Source organism: Podarcis filfolensis (assembly GCF_964270895.1).
Source record: "Podarcis filfolensis genome assembly, chromosome: 1".
Classification (NCBI taxonomy): Eukaryota; Metazoa; Chordata; class Lepidosauria; order Squamata; family Lacertidae; genus Podarcis; species Podarcis filfolensis.
In genome coordinates, this window is record NC_139604.1 from 5378508 (window position 1) to 5399756 (window position 21249).

Genomic DNA, 21249 nt, shown 5'->3' on the forward strand with positions numbered 1-21249 from the left:
ATCCCATTTAAATGCTGCTTAGGCCATGCACTAGATCTGCAAGTTACCCAGCTATCCTACACCTGTTCCAAGTGCAAGGATTATTTTGTAAATTGAACTACAGTTTACCAGTTGTCTCCTTACAATTCATAAACAAGATGACACATAGGGATGGATATTAGTAGTTTATTTATGCCAAATATCCCCCATAAAAAGAATAGGAGCCATGGATGGGACAATGTTTAATGAGAATAAAAGAGAATGTTCAAATGGTTGAAAATAGTCTGAGAAACTGCACCATTAACCTATCTGAAAGGAAATAAAATACACCTGGCCTAAACACAGGAGTAAATCATTCCTGCACTTCAACTTGGGTACGATACATAAGAAAAGGACTGCATTTGTTTAAGTCTTTACTCACAACTCTAACATTAGTAGAATCCTCTTACAATCCTGCCAACGTGAGGCTTTACAGTGCACTTCTAACCATGTCTGTTCAGAAGCAAAGCCTACTGAACTCATTGGGGCTTACTCTCAGGCAACAGAGGTTAGGAATGCAGCCTTTGTCCAATTTCACTAGGTTTTTAAATCTTGCAGTGCTTTACATACTCCAGTAAGGGCCCAACAGCTAGCTAGAAAACAAAACCTATTTTATTATTTAAATCATTCACTGTAGAGCTCATCTCCACCCCCAGTAAGGTTTTGGTTGGCAAGAAGGCTAACAGCTTAATTCACAGAGGCAGCATCTAGCCTGCCCTGTGTGCCTTTTTACAAAAAACAAAATCTGACAATGTAGACATATTTTTTCCCCCAAGTGCTATACTACACAACAGTGCGATTCATTCATGTAGCAGGTGACCTTCTTTCCGGAGCGATTCTTGAGGCCTGCTCCTTAAAGTCTTGGCTGGGAAGAGAGCTTTGCCTTTAGGTTTTCAGCAAGTTTATCCATGAAGTCAAATGTGTTCAAGTAGTCAGAGCGCGTCACACTGAGATGAAGAAAGAAAACCGTAAATGTTATAGTAGTATGAGATTTAAAATTGATCTTAAACATTAGCTAGTTTTGCAGGTTTGTGTCAGTCAGGAGCAGCATGGCACAAAGTTTGGCTGTTCTATACACGCACAAGAAATGTTCTGACAATGTTTTATGCCATCTGATTTTTTCTCATTCTTGGGTGGGGTGAATCCTCGATCCACTCCTTTCCACCCCTCAATCTAGTATCTCAAGGCTTCCTTTTCTTTGGTTAAGGAGAAAAAATGTGGGGGGTCATTCCTTTCTCAAAAACCTACATTTATAGGCATGAGAATGTATTTTAGATGCATGTTCCCTAACCTTGGGCCTGTGTGGCAACTTTAGCATGAAATGCAGAATAAGAGCTTTCACAATTTGGCAGAAGAAGGATTAGCTGCTACGACCCTGGCAAAGAATGACTTAAAACACTGCAGTCATATTTTACTGGAAACCCGAGTAGTTCTGCTTTCAGTTCTTGTAATTGCCCGTCTTTGGGATGCAATTCAGGTCTATGCTGCAATGAACACCATACAAGCAGTTTAGGGTTTTTTTTAAATGTACAAATTCTAGCTTTATGTAGTAACAAAATTCCTTTTCAAAAGAAGATAAATCGAGTTTTCCTAATGGGCTGAGTTTACTCACTTGGGTAACCCTTTGATACAAGCAGCCAGATCTTTTGTCATAAAGCCAGCTTCAATGGTCTCTATGCAAACATCCTCCAAGGCAGAAGCAAAGTTCTTAAGGTCTGTGTTGTTATCCAACTTTGCTCTGTGAGCCAGACCTCTAGTCCAGGCAAAGATGGACGCTGAGAAAGGTCAAAAGGAGAGAGAGGGGGGGAAAAGATGAATTGTGCCAATGGTTCCACTTCTGAAATTATGACCATCTCTATTACCACATTACTCCCTCTTGCACCATGAGCACCTAACAATCTAATTTTGTTTTCAACGGGTGGTTGCACTCCTTGGACTGAATTATCCAAACTTCCCCTGTGAAGTGTTTTCCTCTGGAGTCTCTTAGCAAGAGACACACAGCTATAATGCAACCCATCTGCATCTCCCCATATGGGAATCTCGTTGCTCAAAGGGTGTCAAGATTTCCAATTTCTGCTTCACAGTGTTTTCCCATTAAGAGAATGACGACAAAGACATCCAAGTAGTAGAAGTTAAATGCTTTCCTGCCACACATTTCTTCTTGCACCTCTCACCTGGCACACGCGTTTCCTGAGACGCTATGGAACCATTACTGTATTATAAATGCGGAATGACAGACTACGTGAATCCTGGAAACAGTTTGGGTTTCTGCCTTTATTCATTTTGAATTCCACACACAGCAATATTTTCATCTATGCTGTGCAAACTACACCGCACGCACCCCACATGATTATTTTGCTATCTGACATGTCTGCAGAATCCATTCCCTCCTATCTGCTGCTGTTCCACCTGCAGAATGACTCTTAATAGAGGTGTCCGCTAGGGTAAAAGAAGGGGAGGTGATTCTTGCCAGTCCCTTTTTTGAACCTCACCCCCAAAATTTGTCCCAGACTGCTGGGGGTTCTCCACGTCAGCACAGGAAGATGCCTCCACTGGATCAAAAGCCATTCTGCAAGTGAAACAGCAGCACTAGATTTCATGTTGTACACGGGGTAGAATTTCACTAACTTGTCCTGCCCGTGCAAGGATAACTGCTACCACAACAGGATCCTGCCTCCACGCCTTTTCTGAAATCTGCTCTGGAGGCTTGGAGAAATTGATTCAAAACAGATGGGGGGGGGCACAGGTGGGAGGAGAGGGAGGAGGGACTTTCTTTGCACTAGCAGTAATCCTTGCAGTGAAGGGACCCTGAAATGGTGCTGCAGGAGACAGAACCCGCTGTTCCTACAGCCATAATATTCCATACCAGTAGATACAGCTTAGCAAAATAAGCACAAGAACTAAACCAGACTTCTATTCTTGGGAATAAGCTGTGGCAAAACTTGCTTCATGCACATTTTCTAGGTGTAGCCAAGACAGCTGGTGGCAAACTTACCAATCGGGTTAGTAGAGGTTTCTTGACCTTTCTGGTACAAGCGATAATGACGGGTGACTGTGCCGTGAGCAGCTTCAGCTTCAACAGTTTTGCCATCTGGGCATATCAGGACACTAGTCATCATCCCCAAGGAGCCATAACCTGGGCACGAGAATAAACTGAGAACTTCAGTTTTTTGCATGGCGTACCAGGCGGGACGCGGGTGGTGCTGTGGGTAAAACCTCAGCGCCTAGGGCTTGCCGATCGCATGGTCGGCGGTTCGAATCCCAGCGGCGGGGTGAGCTCCCGTCTTTCGGTCCCAGCTCCTGCCCACCTAGCAGTTCGAAAGCACCCTTAAGTGCAAGTAGATAAATAGGTACCGCTTTATAGCGGGAAGGTAAACTGCGTTTCCATGTGCTGCGCTGGTGCTGGATCACCAGAGCAGCTTTGTCACGCTGGCCACGTGACCCCGAAGTGTCTCTGGACAGCGCTGGCCCCCGGCCTCTTAAGTGAGATGGGCGCATAACCCTAGAGTCGGACATGACTGGCCCGTACGGGCAGGGGTACCTTTACCTTTACCTTACCAGGCGGGGCAAATAAATCAACCTGGTATGTCTCAACAGCCTTCATACATACAGAAGGTAATTTTCAATCTAGTAATTTGGAAGAAAATATGCAAGTGGTTTCCAATTCTGTCAGAAATGAAGGACAAATGTGAGGAAATAACAAGACAACAATTAAGGAAAGTGAGTTAAGTATATGCTTAGGTGGACTTGACTTGCATTTGCCTGGAATTCACAAAGTGTTTTCCACTGGTGAAATTGAAGAAGGCAATAAAATTCTGACTACAGGATCATGGTGGCCTAAAGGCATGTGATCAAATGCTATGCAGAAGCCACTGCCCTTAGGAGTCCTGTAAATTGCTGAGCCATGTGGGACAATTGTCAGGGCCAACAGCATCGCGTCTGCCATTAGGCTACATAGTAATTTTATGACAATTCACCTTAAGGCTAATTGCGAACACCCACCACTTGTCTTTCAAGCAAGGCTAGCTCCTTAACAATTAGAATTTGCTGCTAACTCTTCCTCTCAGCCCTATCATCTCCATTCCTTCAGAAAGTTTCCTGCCTCCCAAGCACGTAAGTGTGGCAAGACCAGTTTTGCTTCCCAGTGGTGTAGCGTGGGTTGTCAGCACCCGGGGCAAGGCAAGTAATTTGCGCCCCCTAACCCGTGGATTTGCGCCCCCTAACCCGTGGATTTGCGCCCCCTAACCCATGGATTTGCCCTAACCCCAGATGTTGCGCCCGGTGCGGCCCGCCCCCCCTGCACCCCCCACGCTACGCCACTGTTGCTTCCCAGTACTCAAGAAAGCAGCATACATTTCCCTTGCTGTTACAGGCCACACACAATACCTGGGTAAGAGCAACATAGCCATAAAACGTTATGACTGCTACCAGTGCAAAGAAACCGCAAAACTTGCTTTGAGCCACTGATGAAAGGCAGAGAACATGTCTCCTTTCTGGTGGCCCCTTGCCATTCTCGGAAACCATGTATTGCTGATACAGGAATATTTATCGGAAATAGGTGTTCCTTATATCAACATGATGTACAATAATTTGCAACTCCCTGCTGGCCGATCCATTGTACACATTCATGTTTGATGTAGAAAGGTTTGTTGGAATGAAATATTGTTACATAGCTGAGTGGGTACCATCATCTGTACAAGGGAACAACCTTGTTTTGTATACCACAGGGAATTTAGTTGCTTTCCCCTTCTGAGACAAATCTGGTGCCATGTGAAAGGTTGCACATTTTGCCACCAGGAACTGTAGTCTTTGTAGGTTTTTCAGAAGCATCTAACTGCCCACTGTTGGAGACAAAATGCTGAGCCAGGACGCCCCTTGGCCTGCTCCAACAGGGCTATTCTGATGTCCCAACAATCATTAAGTCATTCCTCACACACACAGCCAACCCACGTCTTGCCAAAGATAAAGAATTTAATCTCAAGCGATCAAAATGGCACCCTGCAGAAGTGCTACAAGAGAGGGGTGGATCATACCTTGGGCAACCGAGTCAGACTGCACATCCCCATCATAGTTCTTGCAGGCCCAGATAAATCCTCCCTCGGATTTTAGCGCTTGGGCCACCATGTCATCAATCAGCCGATGCTCATACCATATCTTTTTGGCCTCAAACTGTGACTTGTACTCCCTGGGAGGAAAAGGAAAGTAGAATCACGGTGAAAATTGCAGGTCCAGTATATAAAACCCATGAGAGAAGGGAAAGCAGCTTACACCTTGCGTAAAGGATTGTGGGAATGTGGTGGGGAAGGGGAGGAAACCTGCCTGAGTTTCCATGCTAATGGAACCTTATGATGTTTCTGGCTTGCTTTACATGAGGGCAGATTTTAGTCAGAATATGAGAAGCTTCATGAAGATAAGGGAAGTCCAATAATGGATCCAAGTACTTAAAAGATGGTGTGGGGAACCTTTGCTCCTCCAGATGAGCTACAAGCTTCCATGATCCTTGGCCACTGGCCATGCTTTCTGGGGCTGATGGGAGTTGGTGGGCTGCCCTTTGCTGGTGGTCTTTACTTAAAGCTGGGGATGCTACCTGAACTTCCTGCAGGGGACTGAACTAAATGGTCAGCAAGGACCCCTGCAACTAGGATTCTGTAGCTCCTCAATCCCTCATCTTCTTCTACAGAGCAATCAGCAGCAAAGTTGCGGACTACCAATTCCTTCTGGTGTGGTCAATGTAGTGGCAAGGAGCCAAGGTCCACAGAACAGAGAGAGAGAGAGAGCTCTGCCCAGGCATCGCTTCCTGTTCACAGTGTAGAAGTGGCAGATCTAGAGTCCTCTGCCTGTGTTTCAGCCTGGAAGAATGAGGTTGTTCTTGGGATCTTGGGCTAGGGTGCAAGGCAGCCAATGAACCTTAGGGGACTGAATTTTATGTCTGGGCCTCCAGTGTCTCTCTTGTCAGATTTTTATTTTCATATGAAATATGAAAATCAGTTCTTCATTTACTCAGGTTCATGGCTTTCCTCCACCTCATGTTTCTGTAGGAGTTAACAGAAAGAGGTTTTGCAAAACGAATGACTAACTGGTTCAGCTTCCAGTGGCATTAAGAAATAAGAGAAAAAATGTGAGATTTTGAGGAAGACCTTTTTGACCAAAGACTCAAAGATCAGCTACCGTGACTAATAAGAAACGATACAGTTCTTTAAACAACGATACACCTGCAAGATGAATATATAACAAAATATTGATTACTTCTCATAGATCTCCTGAAAGATGTCCTTAAAACGCCCATCATATCGCTTCAAAATGGTGTTTTTGGTGCTCATGTACAGAGGCCATGCTTTAGACAGCGCCATCTGGAAAGAACTGTGGGCAAAGTCCGCAATGGACTGGTCAAGGTTGAACATTCCCAGAGCCACACCTCCACAGTCTATACCACAGAAGAGAGAAAGAGGAAAGTAAAAAAAAGGAGTCAGGTAGAACAGAAACATCTGCTTTTGAGCAGCATGGTATTTTTATAGTGCGTACCACTCCTCTCTCTGACACCCCCCCCCAATATTTTTATATACTTTCATTTTAAGAAAACAGCAAACCACTCTGACAACTTTTTAAATGGAGAATATAAAAATATTTTTAATAAATATTATGAATTTTCAACTCGCTTAAGTGGTTTTTTAAAAATCTTTACTCCTTTTTCCCATTAAAATTTAAAAAATTAAAACAGGACTCTAAATCGGTCTTTTCAGAAACTGGGATGCCTTCTGGTGATAATTTCATACCTGAACATTTTAACGCAAGACGACTAAAGTAATGACTGATAATGAAACATTACTCTGTGACACGACAATTGACCTCCTTGGAATGATTCTGCGGGGCTTAGAACACGCATTGATGCGTGCAGTGTAATGCAACAGTAATTAATGGTTAAGGAGGGTTTTGAGCAAGGCTGCCTTAGTTCAAATCTCAGCACTGGATGGCCTTAGGCAAGTCGCTATTCTATTACACCCCAGTCTGACATACAGAAATAAGTATTAAATAAGTGAATAAACAGGGTTATTGTAAGGATTGTTTTGCAATTTCCCAGGCTTTCTTTCTCTCTCTCTCTTTTTTAATGCCTGGAGTACCACTGAGGAGTTGCAAAGTATGAATTTACACTGGGCGGGGACGAAGGACAAAAACCTCAGTGTGTCTGAACGGATTCCACCCAGTCTCCGCTTGTCACAGTCTGCGAGCTGGCACACAGCCTACAACTGTTCATTCATGGCCATGGCTCAATGGAGAGAAAGCGTACAGGGAAAATTCCCAGAACGTTTAAGGACTGTACTGCAGCCACCAATTATTTTTGTACGGCCTGATGCGTGGCACATATGTGCAGTTCAATGCAGCATTCATTACATCATTACATCTCTACATCAATGAACACAACCATATACTAAACATACAGGTCTAGTACACAGCTTAAATGAATGGAGCCTCTCATTTATACAGAAGGCTGGGAAATCAACTGCTTCTCCATGCAAACACAGCCGCCTAGCAACTTTCCCAAGTTCCACTAAAGGAGTTAAGAAGGCAGAAGCAGCATTCCTTTCCCCCTTTAAGAGTAGTAAAGAACCTGATCGTAACTTTGTGGGACATGTGAGCACAAACCTCTCCAGTGCCTTCAGACAGCAATCACCAAACACTCATTTAATGCTTATGGATAGTATGCATTTGCAAAGCACTTTGAGTATTCAGAGTGTTCTGTAGATATTGTCCAAGTGATTTATGGAACCATGATGAGAGGGCGGTAAGTGACTTGGGCCAAGTCTACATTCTGCAGGCTCTCTCCTTTCCTGTGCAGATTCCATTCCTTTCAGCCTCTTCTTAGACTCTTAGGAGTTTCTTGGTTCCAACATGTACATGGAACCAAGATGGAAAGTGCTTTATTGCATCCCTTCCGCAACATTCTTCCAATTCAATCTCTCAAGACTCGTGGGCAATCCAGGCAGCAATTCCCATCCTTCCGCAAACATACATTTCAAGAACTCTGCATCTGCGATTGCTAGAATCAATCCCTCCCCTTGTAGTCCTTTCATCCTACCTACACACATCAAAGCTAGAATTACCCCAAACTACATTATTGCCTTGCGCAGAATGAAGCAAGACATTGAAACACACGTAAATCACAAGTTTTGCAACCACCGACGCCAGTTTCACAACTGTTTGAGCAACACCAAAGCAACTTTGGGTTCCTGGGCTGTGCCCTTGCCTCTGGCAGAAAAGAACAGGCCTGTATGTAACAGGAACAATGGTGACAGGTGACAGAACAACATGTACAGAACAGAAATGCTGTTGTTGTTTTTCATACTTCATGTGCTCCTTGATCTAATATCATGGAAAGACCACAATGAGCAGGGGAATTTGGAAGGGAGACCCTGCCTCACTACTAAGATCGCCAGCCTATAGCTATATAGGGTGTGATTCAACTAAATGTTACTCAGAGTGGACCCACTGTAGTTAATGAACATGACTAGGTTATGTCCATTAACTTCAGTGGGTCTAGCGAGGAACACTTAGTTGACTATCACCATAGTTACTAGTTCCTCTGCATTCTGCTCCCACATTGGCAACTTGGGATGGAGGGCAACTGGGGCTAGGTTTGGTCCATGGTTCCCCAGTTGTGGATCCCTGGTTGAAGGTCTGGCTCAATCCATTATTCAGGCTACAATCCTAACTCTACTTGACATGCCTCCCCAATTCTCCACATTCAAATATCCTTTATATAATCCAACACTTACTTTCAAAGTTATGGACCAAATAAGTTATGGGTTTGCCTCCATCCTTCGGTGTGTAGGTCATCTCTACCTTTCCAGGGCCAGAAACGACAAAGTCTGTGGCTCTGTACTGCAGAAGAAGAAACAAAATGGCCGCTTAGGTAAGGGATGAGCAACATGCAACTGGCCAGTACCCCCTCCTTACCAGAATTATATACCATGTAAGTGTCATGGTATATAAGTGTCATGTAAGTTTCTATTATTCTCCCTTTGCAGGGAAGAAAGAAGGGGAAAATAGTACTTCCTTTAAATGATTTCCAGACCAAGGCAAACAGCCACAGCTGTAGCTTGTAGATTTCAACACAGCTCAATCTATTTTAATCATTAACAAGAATTGCAGTTCAGTTCAAAAATCTGTAAGAGACATGCTTTGTGATGATTCATCGATGGCCCTGCAGCTGCATTTTGCTCTCTCTTGCATGCATTCCCCAACCATACAAAATCTCTGATGTTTGAGAGGGTGCGCTCAACAGTAAAAGCCATAAATGCCAAACGCTGCGTGAAGGACTCACTTGGTCTCCAAAAGCATGACGGCCAATGATGATGGGCTTTACCCAGCCAGATACTAGTCGGGGGATGTTTTTGCAGATAATGGCTTCCCTGAAGACTGTGCCCCCAAGAATGTTTCGGATCGTTCCATTTGGCGATTTCCACATCTGCTTCAGCTTGAATTCCTCTACCCTTTTCTCATCCGGAGTGATAGTAGCGCACTTGATTCCTACGTTGTATTTCTTGATAGCTTCGGCAGCTTCCACGGTGACCTTGTCATCGGTTGCATCGCGGTTCTCTATGCCCAGATCATAGCTGCAAGCAAGTCCCCAAAACACAGTCATTTGTTAAGTGCCTTACAGACCCATCCAAGGCCTTACTAAACATGCGCATCGTAGTTCAGGGTGGAAAACATGCTCAAAAAGAAAAGAGATAGGAAATGGCACAAACCGAGTAAAATGACCATCTTCTGCAGGTGTGGAGAACTGCTGGCCCTCCAGATGTTGCTGAACCACAACTCCCATCATCCCTGCAATTGCTTGCTGAGGCTGATGGGAGTCCCCATGAAAGAAGGAGCTACTTCATATACAAGTGGATAATTTCATGAAGTTAGCACTTGGAGGAATGAGCAAAAGCCGCTCGGACAGCAAAGGTGATGCTCTCCTTCCAATAAAAACAAATGAATGAAAATGCGTCTGGACTCAGATGTGTGGGATTGTACAGCCATGCTATCAGATAGCTATTCTGCTTTGGCAGTGTCAGCACAAGCAAAGCAGTACATCTGGTTAGGCAGGTATCCGGAACAAAAAGCAAAGTGCAAGAGAAGTAGGGGAAAGGTTAACGACTCAACGGTTTAATGTACAACTGGTGGATGCGCTGAAAAGATTTTGCTGTACTTTTCTCCATGGTACTCTTGCCAATAGCTCTGGCATTGTGTGGTGGGGTAGTACATCTGGTGGGGGACACATGGTGCTCCTTCCGGGGTAGTTTGTCCACCTTTGGCCCCCAACCTGCACTCAGTTCTGCACTGTGGCTCCTAGAAGCTGTCAGCATGTGACAGCAGCCACACCCGGGAACGGCTTTGACTGAGGGGAGCTGATGGGTCTCAAGCCCTTAGTGAGTTAGGGACTTGCCCTGCATGCAAAGACTGGCTCCAGAGGGTTGCGCAGACGAGAGCAAGAGTGGGTCCAATGGTCAGGAAGGCAGTTTCCGCACATGCTGTAGAGCAGGCATCCCCAACCTGCGGACCTCCAGATGTTTTGGCCTACAACTCCCATGATCCCCAGCTAACAGGGCCAGTGGTCAGGGATGATGGGAACTGTAGTCCCAAAACATCTGGAGGGCCGAAGGTTGGAGATGCCTGTTGCAGAGGGAAGTGAGGAGCAGATGGGGCTCATCAGCTTAGGAATGTAGCCCATTGAGGAGAAGGAAAACTTTGATCCTAAACCTCTGCTGCCTTTGTGGTGTAGTGGTTAAGAGCGGCAGTCTCATAATCCGGTGAACCGGGTTCATGTCTCCGTTCCTCCACATGCAGCTGCTGGGTGACATTGGGCCAGTCACACTTCTCTGAAGTCTCTCAGCCTCACTCACCTCACAGAGTGTTTGTTGTGAGGGAGGAAGGAAAAGGAGATTGTTAGCCGCTTTGAGACTCCTTAAGGGGAGTGAAAGGCGGGATATCAAATCCAAACTCCTCCTCCTCCTCTTATGAGATCTTTGGGAGAAGAAAAGGTAAACCCTACACAAAACAGGAACGGAGTCCCTAAGACGATTGGAGGGCACTTTGTGTGCCTCCTTCCAGCAGCTCCTGCAGCCAAGCTGGTGCTAAACGTATTGCTCTGCTTTCCTTTGGACCACATCGGAGAGGCTGAGGGGGGGGGGTCTTGTCATCTGGGCAGCCCAGGACCTCCACGCACACTGCCCAAGCTTGTGCCAAAGGGAGGTCACTTGGTGCTGGTAAGGCAGCAGTTTAATTCCAACAACAATGTGTGGAATAGCAGGTTGACTTATTTTCTCAACACTGTAAATGCCCACCGCAGGCCCATGTGGTTTAAAGGCTGAAGAAAGTGGGGATGAGTCATTGTGGCTACAGTTTTGTTGCTAGCAGGTGATGCCCAGGTGATGACAGCGGGGGTGGGGTTCTTCTGAATAGCCATAACATTGGTAGCCAGCAGAGCTCTTCAGAAGCAGAAAAATGGGTGAAAGTGCTGCTGTGGGGTTGGGGTGGATTAGTTCACTGAGCAGATCAAACAGAAACCTGAAGCTGCCTATTGCATTGCTACTCTCCCCAGACTCCACTGTAGAATTCCCATGCCCTTAATAAGCTGCAGGAGAGAGACAGAACACCGACAGGAAAATTGGCTTCCAGGTGGAGAGATCAAAACTAGAAACAGAATTGTTGGAACCCAATACTAAGAATCTGTCAAGAATGTATAACTTGCTGTTGAAATGGAATACACAGGATGAGATGGTTAAATCAGTTATGATTAAATGGGCACAAGACATTGGTCATGACATTATGTTTGCTGACTGGGAACAGTTATGGACTACCGGTATAAAGTTTACGGCATGTAATGCCTTAAGAGAGAACATTATGAAAATGATTTATAGGTGGTACATGACCCCAGTCAAGCTTGCAAAAATCTATCATACGCCCAATAATAAATGTTGGAAATGTAATGAAACTGAAGGTACTTTCTACCACCTTTGGTGGACGTGCCCAAGGATCAAGGCCTTCTGGGAAATGACTTATAATGAAATTAAGAAGGTACTTAAGTGTACCTTTCATAAGAAACCAGAGGCCTTTCTCCTGGGCATGGTGGGCCAATTGGTGACAAGGAAAGATAGGACGTTCTTTATGTATGCTACAACAGCAGCAAGAGTTCTTTTAGCAAAGTATTGGAAGACGCAAGAACTACCCACGCTGGAAGAGTGGCAGACGAAGGTGATAGACTATATGGGACTGGCTGAGATGACTGGCAGAATCCGCGACCAAGGGAAAGAGACGGTGGAAGAAGATTGGAAGAAATTTAAAGTTTATCTTAAGAACTGTTGTAAAATTAATGAGTGCTAAAATGTCATGGGTAATGTAAAACAGAATTGCAGTGATAAATAATTGGGTAAGAGGAAAAAGATTAGAAACTGAATTACAAGTACTGAAATCAGGGGTTGCTGGGAAAGTTTAAAAAAGGGATGCAGAAAAGGGAGGTATGGGGAAGTCGTGGAAACAAGGTTCAAGAAAAAGAGGTTAAGAAATTATACGTGTTTATATGTTTGTTTGTTTATGTGTTGTTAGTTGTATTGTGTTATATTATATGTTGGAAAATCAATAAAAATTTATTAAAAAAAAAAAAAGGAGAGAGACAGAACACCAAAACATGGGTCTTTCTTTAGCACAGAGACGTTCGTGGAAAAGAACTGCAAACCTCTCACCCTGCTGCCACTTGTGGCAGGCTTTTGTGCCAATTGGCACAGGAGCAATGCAAGAAAAGAAAAGAAAAGTACCGTATTGTTTGCTCTATAAGACACACCCAACCATAAGACGCACCTAGTTTTTAGAGGAGGAAAACAAGAAAAACAATATTCTGAATCAAATGTTGTTGAAGAAAGCAATGCAAAGCCTCTTCAGCACAGTGGGATGAACGCCCCCGCTGCCCTGAAGAGGCTTCACGCGGCTATCCCAGAAGCCAGAACAGCAAGAAGGATCACTGCACAGCAAGAAGGATCACTGTACTCTTGCTGTTCTGGCTTCAGCGATAGCTGCGCAGCCTGCATTCGCTCCATAAGATGCATACACATTTCCCCTTACTTTTTAGGAGGGGAAAAGTGCATCTTATAGAGGGGGAAATACGGTAGTGGCAACTCAGTTTGCCTAGTTAATTCACAGAGACACGGGCCCAGCATGAAAACTATTAAACTGGTAGGTGCATGAAAAAATCCTGGGCTGTGTGACCAGAGGACAGAGCAAGGAACACTTGTCAGGTTCCTATTTTCAAGCTTCCCTGGACCCCGAGGTTTTTGTTTTAAAGAGAAGTTTGGCCAACAGAAGCATGTAACCTCTAGTTCTAAGCGAGTTTGCACTGGCCACTTACAAGAACTTACAAGCCAAAATCCCCCACTCTTTTAATACAGTGGCACCTCGGTTTAAGAACAGCCCTGTTTACGAACTATTCAGTTTACAAACTCCACAAAACTGGAAGTAGTGTCCTGGTTTGCAAACTTTACCTCGGTCTAAGAACGGAATCTGAACGGTGGAAGGGCACCGGCGGCGGGAGGCCTCATTAGGGAAAGCGCACCTCAGTTTAAGAACGGTTTCGGTTTAGGAATGGACTTCTGGAACGGATTAAGTTCGTAAACCGAGGTACCACTGTAATAATAATTTTATTATTTATATCCCACCTATCTGGCAAAGGGTACCCATTTGAGAACCAGCATTAAGTGTGAACACACAGTCACGAATTACTTAACAGAATTTGCCTCTATTAGACAATTACTTATAATCAAGGCACACCATTTCAGAGTGGATATTAATCTTGGGGTCAGCAAAAGTAACACAGTCCCCAAGAGAGAAAGAAAATATCAAGCAAGACTCTCCCAAATACAAGAGATAAACAGTCGACAAACACACACGTATAAACTGGAAATTTCCCCACAATACAGAGAACCTGTGGAAATCCAGTTACCTGTGGAGATCTAGATCCACGTAGGGAAAGATCAGCTTTTCCTTAATCAGATCCCAGATCACACGGGTCATTTCGTCTCCTTGCATCTCCACAACAGATCCGCCATTGATTTTTTTAGACATTGTGAGCTAATGGGGAGGGGAAAAACAGAAACACTAAATACAGATTATGGTGACATCCGTTGATCAAATTGATCTGCTAGTTGGCAACAGAGACATTACGAAGGGGATGTTCATGTCTGGAATGATCCCAGATTCAGATTTTGGGGGCAAGAAAGGTAAGTTATGCACACCAATGACATTCATGCTCCATTCTGATTTTTTTTTTATAATTTCTGTAGTTTCTTGGAGCATAGAATGGAGTTTACTTTTCCCTTGGATCTACATAAGCTGCAATAGCTGGACTATCTCTGAGCATTGCTAAGGGATTCTCCTGTGTGTATAAACCACTCCCGAGAATATTGAATCGGACATTTCCACTGTCTGCAACCAAAATAGCACCCATCTTTCCCCCCCTCTTGCATCAAGGGAGAATGGACAGCAGCAATCCAGGAGAAGGCAGAGGAGTATTCAAGGCCAGACTAGTTCAGCCACAACAGGCGGGGGGAAATCTAGACGTTTCCAGACCAGTATAGTTGTTTCCCATTGGCTGCGTTGCTTTGGAATGCCAAGGTTACATGGCTCCTGTCCTCCAGACATTCCTAGAATTGCATGGGATGAAGGCACAGGGAATTTCCTCTGGTAAAGGTACACACTAGACAAGAGCACAAAGTCTGCATATTCTATGGGGTTTCCAGTCCCGTGTCTCCTGGAATTGTGGACGGGCCACGGCAGGTTTTGGCAAGCTTCCTTCGAAGCCATGCCATCTAAGTCACAGTGGCTTGAAACGTCTCGGTTTAAATAATCATATAGTGCCTAAGATTTGCAAGGTGCCTTATATGAGAGCTCACAGATCTTGGCCGCTTTGATGCCTGCGCACGCAGCCTAAGGCTCCAAGATATGCCTTTTAGATAGCAGAAGTTGCCATGTGTGACACGGGAGCACAAACAGGATCTCTTCATGCAAGCGAATGACCCCCGCGAGTTAAGAGGCCTGCTGAAACGAACTGGCCGAATGTGATCTCTTTGCAAAATTGTATGTTGCTTGGGAGACTGCAGTGGCAAAGCACAGATTTTTCTTCTTCTTCCCCTGCACACCTTTGATTGGTAAGAGGAAGTTACTTTTCTGAAAGCGAGAGAGCCAGGCATTCAAGTACGGTAAATATGAGGAAAAATTGCAGCTTCTACTTGGCCCTTGATCCCTGTAAACAAAAGCACTGTTCTAAAACAATCCATGGCTTACTTATAATCCCCACGGGTATTTACTGGTTATGAAAGAGCAATGACTTGGCCATTTTTGCTTTAAAATATTTCCCATTTATCCTATGCTTTTGTTTAATGCAAAAAAATTACCTTTACCTACAAAATTGCCTTGCTCTACATGTGCCCACTCAAACGCTTTGATCGGCGGAATTGGCACCATTACAGGTGTCACATGATACCATTCCGGATTTGTAAGACCTCAGTTGTTTAGTGTGGCAGTGCCTGAACTTTGGAACGCCCTGCCTCTTGAGATCAAGCAGGCACCTTCACTGTACCCTTTCTGGAGCCTGCTAAAAATATTCCTGTTTAGGCCAGCTTACCCAGATGCTTTCGGACGCGGGTGGCACTGTGGGTTAAACCATAGAGCCTATGACTTGCCGATCAGAAGGTTGGCGGTTCGAATCCCCGCAGCGGGGTGAGCTCCCGTTGCTCAGTCCCTGCTCCTGCCAACCTAGCAGTTTGAAAGCACATCAAAGTGCAAGTAGATAAATAGGTACTGCTCCAGCGGGAAGGTAAACGGCGTTTCCGTGCGCTGCTCTGGTTCGCCTGAAGCGGCTTAGTCCTGCTGGCCACATGACCCAGAAGCTGTAAGCCGGCTCCCTCGGCCAATAAAGCGAGATGAGCGCCGCAACCCCAGAGTTGGTCACGACTGGACCTAATGGTCAGGGGTCCCTTTACCTTTACCCAGATGCTTAGAAAGCTGAGGTAATTTTAATCTGTTTAGCATTTTAACTTTAGTATGTCTTATAGTAGGTTTGTAATTTTTTTGTATGATTTTACTGTTTTATGTTTTGTAAACCCCTTGAGGATTTTGTTTTACAATCAAGCAGTGTACAAATTTTATGAAATAAAATATAAATAATATAAAAACAGAGCTTTAGGCTGCACGTTTTTATAAGTTACCATTCACTCAGTGTGCATGCAAGTGTTCTTTATTGTAATTATTATTAATTGAATTTATATACCACCCTATAACCAGAGGTCTCAGGGCAGTTCACAGAATAAAATCAAAATATAAAACTACAAAATAAAAATAAAAACCACAACCCAGTAACACCCCCCCACAACAACCACATTTTAAAAGGGCGTAGGATGTCAATCAAATTAACCAAAGGCCTGGTTAAAAAGGAACGTTTTTTCCTGGTGCCTAACGGTATAAAATGAAGGCACCCTGGAGAAGTTTCCTGCTTGTACGACCAGGATTATTCATTCACAATTACATTTCACAATGTTTCATTGAATTACTTTCATCATCACAGGTGTTGCACACACAGAGTTATGCAACAATTCATTATACAGCACAGCACAGCTAAACCACTGATCACAGTGACCGATTACTGCCGAGTAAACCGCTGCCATTATGGTAGGAAACCGATGGGGCTGGGAACAAATTCGACTCTTACCTTTGTACGGTAGGCTAAATCCTTCACAATCACACGTCCCTCTCTACACTCCATGCGAGTAAGCAAGAAGCATTAACAGAATTTGAGGATATATTCTAGCCAGGCAAAAGCACCCCCAAGGAGGGTGCAAAGCAGGTGTGGCCTGGGAAGAGTCCAAGGGCAGATACATAGGCTTAGAGGGCCACCTTTGCCCCCAGAACCAGAGTTCCCCACCCCTGGTTTAGCATTATGTGCGAGCCAGACCCTTATGGCAAACTTCACCTCTGATAGAAGCGATAGTTAGTGTGGGGCATTGGGAAAAGATCTTAATGTGTGGGGCAGGCTGATACAGGTGGAGACTCCTGCAAGCATGTGACCTCTGCACAAAAAGTGTACTATTATTATTATTATTACCATCATCATCAACACTGTCCATCATCATCATCTATTTATTTACTGCGCTTTTTCAGAAGATCCCACATTACGGAACATCAATGATAAAAACATAATTAAAAAAACATACTGACAAGACAGCCAATAATACTACAATTCTGCCTTGCCAGGAATCCCAGCAACACACCTCCTCAGGCACCATAATTCCAAGCATTTTGCTAGTTTAGGAATAGCATACCTTTCTCCCAGATTGTTCACACACCCTGGAATGTGTGCGTGCGCAGCAATGGAAAAAGGAGGGCTTTAAGGGAAGTATTGACATCAGTACTCATAATTTAAAGGGAGGTCTTTCGGATTGCAGATTAAACATCTGTATGAACATGACCTCAGTAGGTGAGTCTTACTATAAAATAATACTGGGCCCAACTAATACCTGGGTGCAAGGAACACATTTGGAAAGAAGTCTCGAGTTCAGAAATAAACATACTCTATCCAGCACTGAAGGGACGCGGGTGGCGCTGTGGGTTAAACCACAGAGCCTAGGACTTGCTGAACAGAAGGTCGGCGGTTCAAATCCCCGTGACGGGGTGAGCTCCCATTGCTCGGTCCCTGCTCCTGCCAACCTAGCAGTTCGAAAGCACCTCAAAGTGCAAGTAGATAAACAGGTACCGCTCCGGCGGGAAGGTAAACGGTGTTTCCGTGAGCTACTCTGGTTCGCCAGAAGCGGCTTAGTCATGCTGGCCACATGACCCGGAAGCTGTACGCCGGCTCCCTCGGCCAATAAAGCGGGATGAGCACCACAACCCCAGAGTTGGTCACGACTGGACCTAATGGTCAGGGGTCCCTTTACCTTTACCTATCCAGCACAAGAAGGGGACGACAGAGGACGAGGTGGTTGGACAGTGTTCTCAAAGCTATCAACATGAGTTTGACCAAACTGCAGGAGGCAGTGGAATATAGGAGTGCCTGACGTGCTCTGGTCCATGGGGTCACAAAGAGTTGGACACGACTAAACGACTAAACAACAAATCCAGCATAGTGCAAAGATAAGGAACCTGGGGTGTCTCCAGATATTCTTGAACCTCAACACCCATCAGCCACAGTCAGGAAGAGCAATAGCCAGGGATGATGGGAGTTGTAGTCCAACAACATCTGGAGGGCCACAGGTTTATGTCTTGGGATTTGCATTGGGAGGCCCAGCTGGAAATCAGAGGTGGATTTAGGGGAGCATGACTGGCTCAGCTGCACTGGGTGCAGAGCCTTGAGGGTACCGCAACTATGATGTAGACTGGAAAGCAAGAGGCAGGTGCTGAATTTTGGCATTGCACAGGCAGCCACTGAAATTTGAGACCCCAAATCCCTGCTCTGTCATGAAGCTCACTTGGAGTGATTGTCACTGAGTTAACTGGAGGAAAGGCAGGATATAAATATAAATAATGCTTGCAGTCTTACACTGTTTGCCATGTGGCGTTTTCAATTTCTACTTACTTTTTGTTTTTGTTTTACTCACTATAACTGACAGATTACATACGATTATGAAAACTGGAATGAAACATTTAAATTGTAAAAGAATGCATTTGCAGTGCATTGTGCAGCACTGCAAAAATCATACAGCAGAAATGCTATTATTATTTGTACCCCACCCATCTGACTGGGTTGCCCACCCCCGCGGGCAGCTTCCAACATATATAAAAAAAGTAATAAGCAAATCTAATCCCCATTTCAAAACAGTACGCGCCCTACTTTCTGTGCTACACTTCCTTTAAGTGGAAGAGCAGTTTGAAAGTGGAGATTGTGCAAAACTGGCTTAAGATACAGATAAGGTATCGCAGATAAATATAACCGATTATGTAAAAAGAAGAAGAAACAAACATTGCATTGCTAAGCAAAAGGCATTTTCAATTGGAAGAGGCGCCTGGGTGCCTTGGCAAGATCTTAAACACATTATAGTCAAGCAGACTGTTTGGAACACCAACTCTGTCAAGGGCACAGTTCAGACAGAAGGCTGCTGAAATGCTAACATAGAACTAGGATCCTCCGTGTTCAGATTGTGTAATTTAGCTGTCCAATAGATTAGTACCGGGATTTCATTGACTTGATGGGAACACAGGCATGCAATCTAAAGTTGTGCCATTGGGGTCAATTAATCTGGAATAATGAACCACCCACTGGTTCTTCTGCTGCCATACTAACACCATGCAGGGCACCACCCTATGCAGAAAACCTGGACTGAACTGAAAAGAGGTGGGGGAGCCGATCTTTTAGCCATACATCTGCAGGGACAAGACACTGTGTACGTTACTACAGCATGCTATAAAGGAACCGATCCCCAATCGATCAGATGCAAGCCCAGCTTCGTAACAAGGGGGTGTCAACGGCCTTCCCTGTCATTTTGATGTCTCCAATTTGTTTGGCAGTGAAGCGCGGGCAAAGAGATAAAAAAGAAAGATGCGGTGAAGGAAGACGCTACGCATCTATGGGCGTGTGTGGCATTTCTGTCTGTCTAGTTTTAGTTGCAGGGTGGTTTGCAACAGAAAATGAAGACCCACCCCATAGTGCATGCCAATGAAGAGAGAGAGAGAAGACCCGCAGACAAAAGAAGTTGGGATCCAGCAGACTCACCTCTCTCTCGGCTTAGATGCAAGTCACTGAAGTTCTCCGGTGGTCTTGGAGTCGAAGTCAATGCAGATTTCACCGCTGAGCTCTGCGCCGGCGTCCCCTCCGCAACCACTGCTCGCTGCTGCCGTTTCCCAGGGCGCTTGCAAGCTGATGCCCGTGGCTGATTTTAAAAGAAGGGCTGCTGGGGCCACGCCTCCTCCCTCGGCGGCCCTCCGTCGCCTTAGTCCCGCCTGTGCCGCCGCATTCCCCCATTGAGAGGAGAAGGGAGGATCCCGCCTCGCCAATGCGCGCTTCCCACGCAGCTTGCAAGGAAACGCGCCCAGAGAAAGGGAAGGGCGGCCTCGGGGGGCGATCTGCCAATGGGGAGGGCAAGGAAGCAAAAATGCAGAGCAGGGAAGAGGAGGAAGTTGACGATCCCCAAGAACGAGAACCTCTCGCTGCTGGGAATCTGGGAGAAGGAAGGCTTATATATTTTGCAAAATATAACGCATCTCTGAGCGCCCAGGCGCGCAGCGCAACCGCCAATCTGATCCTGGGCACCAGGCTGCGCGGTGGCACTGCGGTCCCCAAGTTGGGAACAATCTGAATGTGAGGATCCTGAGATCTAAGGGGCAGTGCCTAGATATGGGCAGAGAATGGCACCTGGCTGGTAGGAAGGGGGCAAAGGCTTTCAAGGCAATGAAAAACAAGAACGCCCAAGCCCTGACCTGTCACAGCCAGAGATGTTGCTGTTTTCTCCGAAAATCCAAGAAAGCCGAGATATTTCAGGCCACACCTTGAGACAAGCATGGTTACAGTTCCTTGCATGGAAGAATTCATGGCAACTCTAGTATATGAAAATCAAGATTCTTCTCTGATGGTCACACTAAACTGGCGGTTGGAGTGTAAAGGATGTGTGCAAAACTAGCTTTTTATATATTTGAGAAGATTATCATGTACCACTGCTTTTTACCTGTCAAAAACTGAAGGAGGTACTTCTATTTCCTCACAGCTTGGACAATGATTTTATGGGGTAGAGAGCTGAAGGCGAAATAAATGTCTTATCCAAGGCCGTCCACTGACGTTATTTGATGTCTCGGCTCCAAGCCGAACGTGCTGTCACTGGGCAAACAGTCAGTGTCCCACTGTGGGGAGTTGGGTAGGTCAAAAAATTACACAAGTAATTCTGAGAGCTGCATCTGAGCTTGTGGCGTTCAAAATCAGATCAGAATGGCATGTTGCTCAATATGTACATTGACGCACACACGGCTCTTTTCTGCTTTTCTGTCTCAAATTAACAATATTCTTAATTTACATACATTGAGAATGAGGAACCACCCCATTCATGGAAGAAAAGAAACTCTGCACATGCGCAGGGGCACACAATTCAAGTGGTCAGAATACTTGCGAGTATAATGTGGCAACTCTACTTAGGATGTCTCTTATATATTTATGTAGAGAGTTTTTTTTGTTTAAGTGACTGAAATTTGCATCAGCTTGGTTAACTCCCAGTTCTGATCCAG

At 45.1% G+C, this 21249-nt stretch overlaps 1 protein-coding gene and 1 long non-coding RNA gene across 3 annotated transcripts; one reads left to right on the plus strand and one right to left on the minus strand.

Moving 5' to 3' along the window:
- Positions 1–151: 151 nt before the first annotated feature.
- Positions 152–20063, minus strand: IDH1 (isocitrate dehydrogenase (NADP(+)) 1). Its single transcript, XM_083571146.1, has 9 exons — positions 19751–20063; positions 13994–14121; positions 9338–9629; positions 8790–8895; positions 6265–6442; positions 5052–5203; positions 3014–3154; positions 1631–1793; positions 152–965 (listed from the first exon to the last, which is right to left on the minus strand). The coding sequence occupies exons 2-9, from the start codon at positions 14113–14115 to the stop codon at positions 872–874; spliced, it is 1248 nt and encodes a 415-aa protein (XP_083427272.1). The 5' UTR covers positions 14116–14121; positions 19751–20063; the 3' UTR covers positions 152–871.
- Positions 3067–5045, plus strand: LOC310743480. 2 transcript variants are annotated; one of them, XR_014539045.1, is made up of 3 exons: positions 3067–3204; positions 3580–4165; positions 4364–5045. It is a non-coding gene; the product is annotated as an uncharacterized lncRNA (long non-coding RNA). The 2 variants fall into 2 exon arrangements; XR_014539046.1 differs by having other exon boundaries at positions 3580–4162; positions 4352–5045.
- Positions 20064–21249: the final 1186 nt, after the last annotated feature.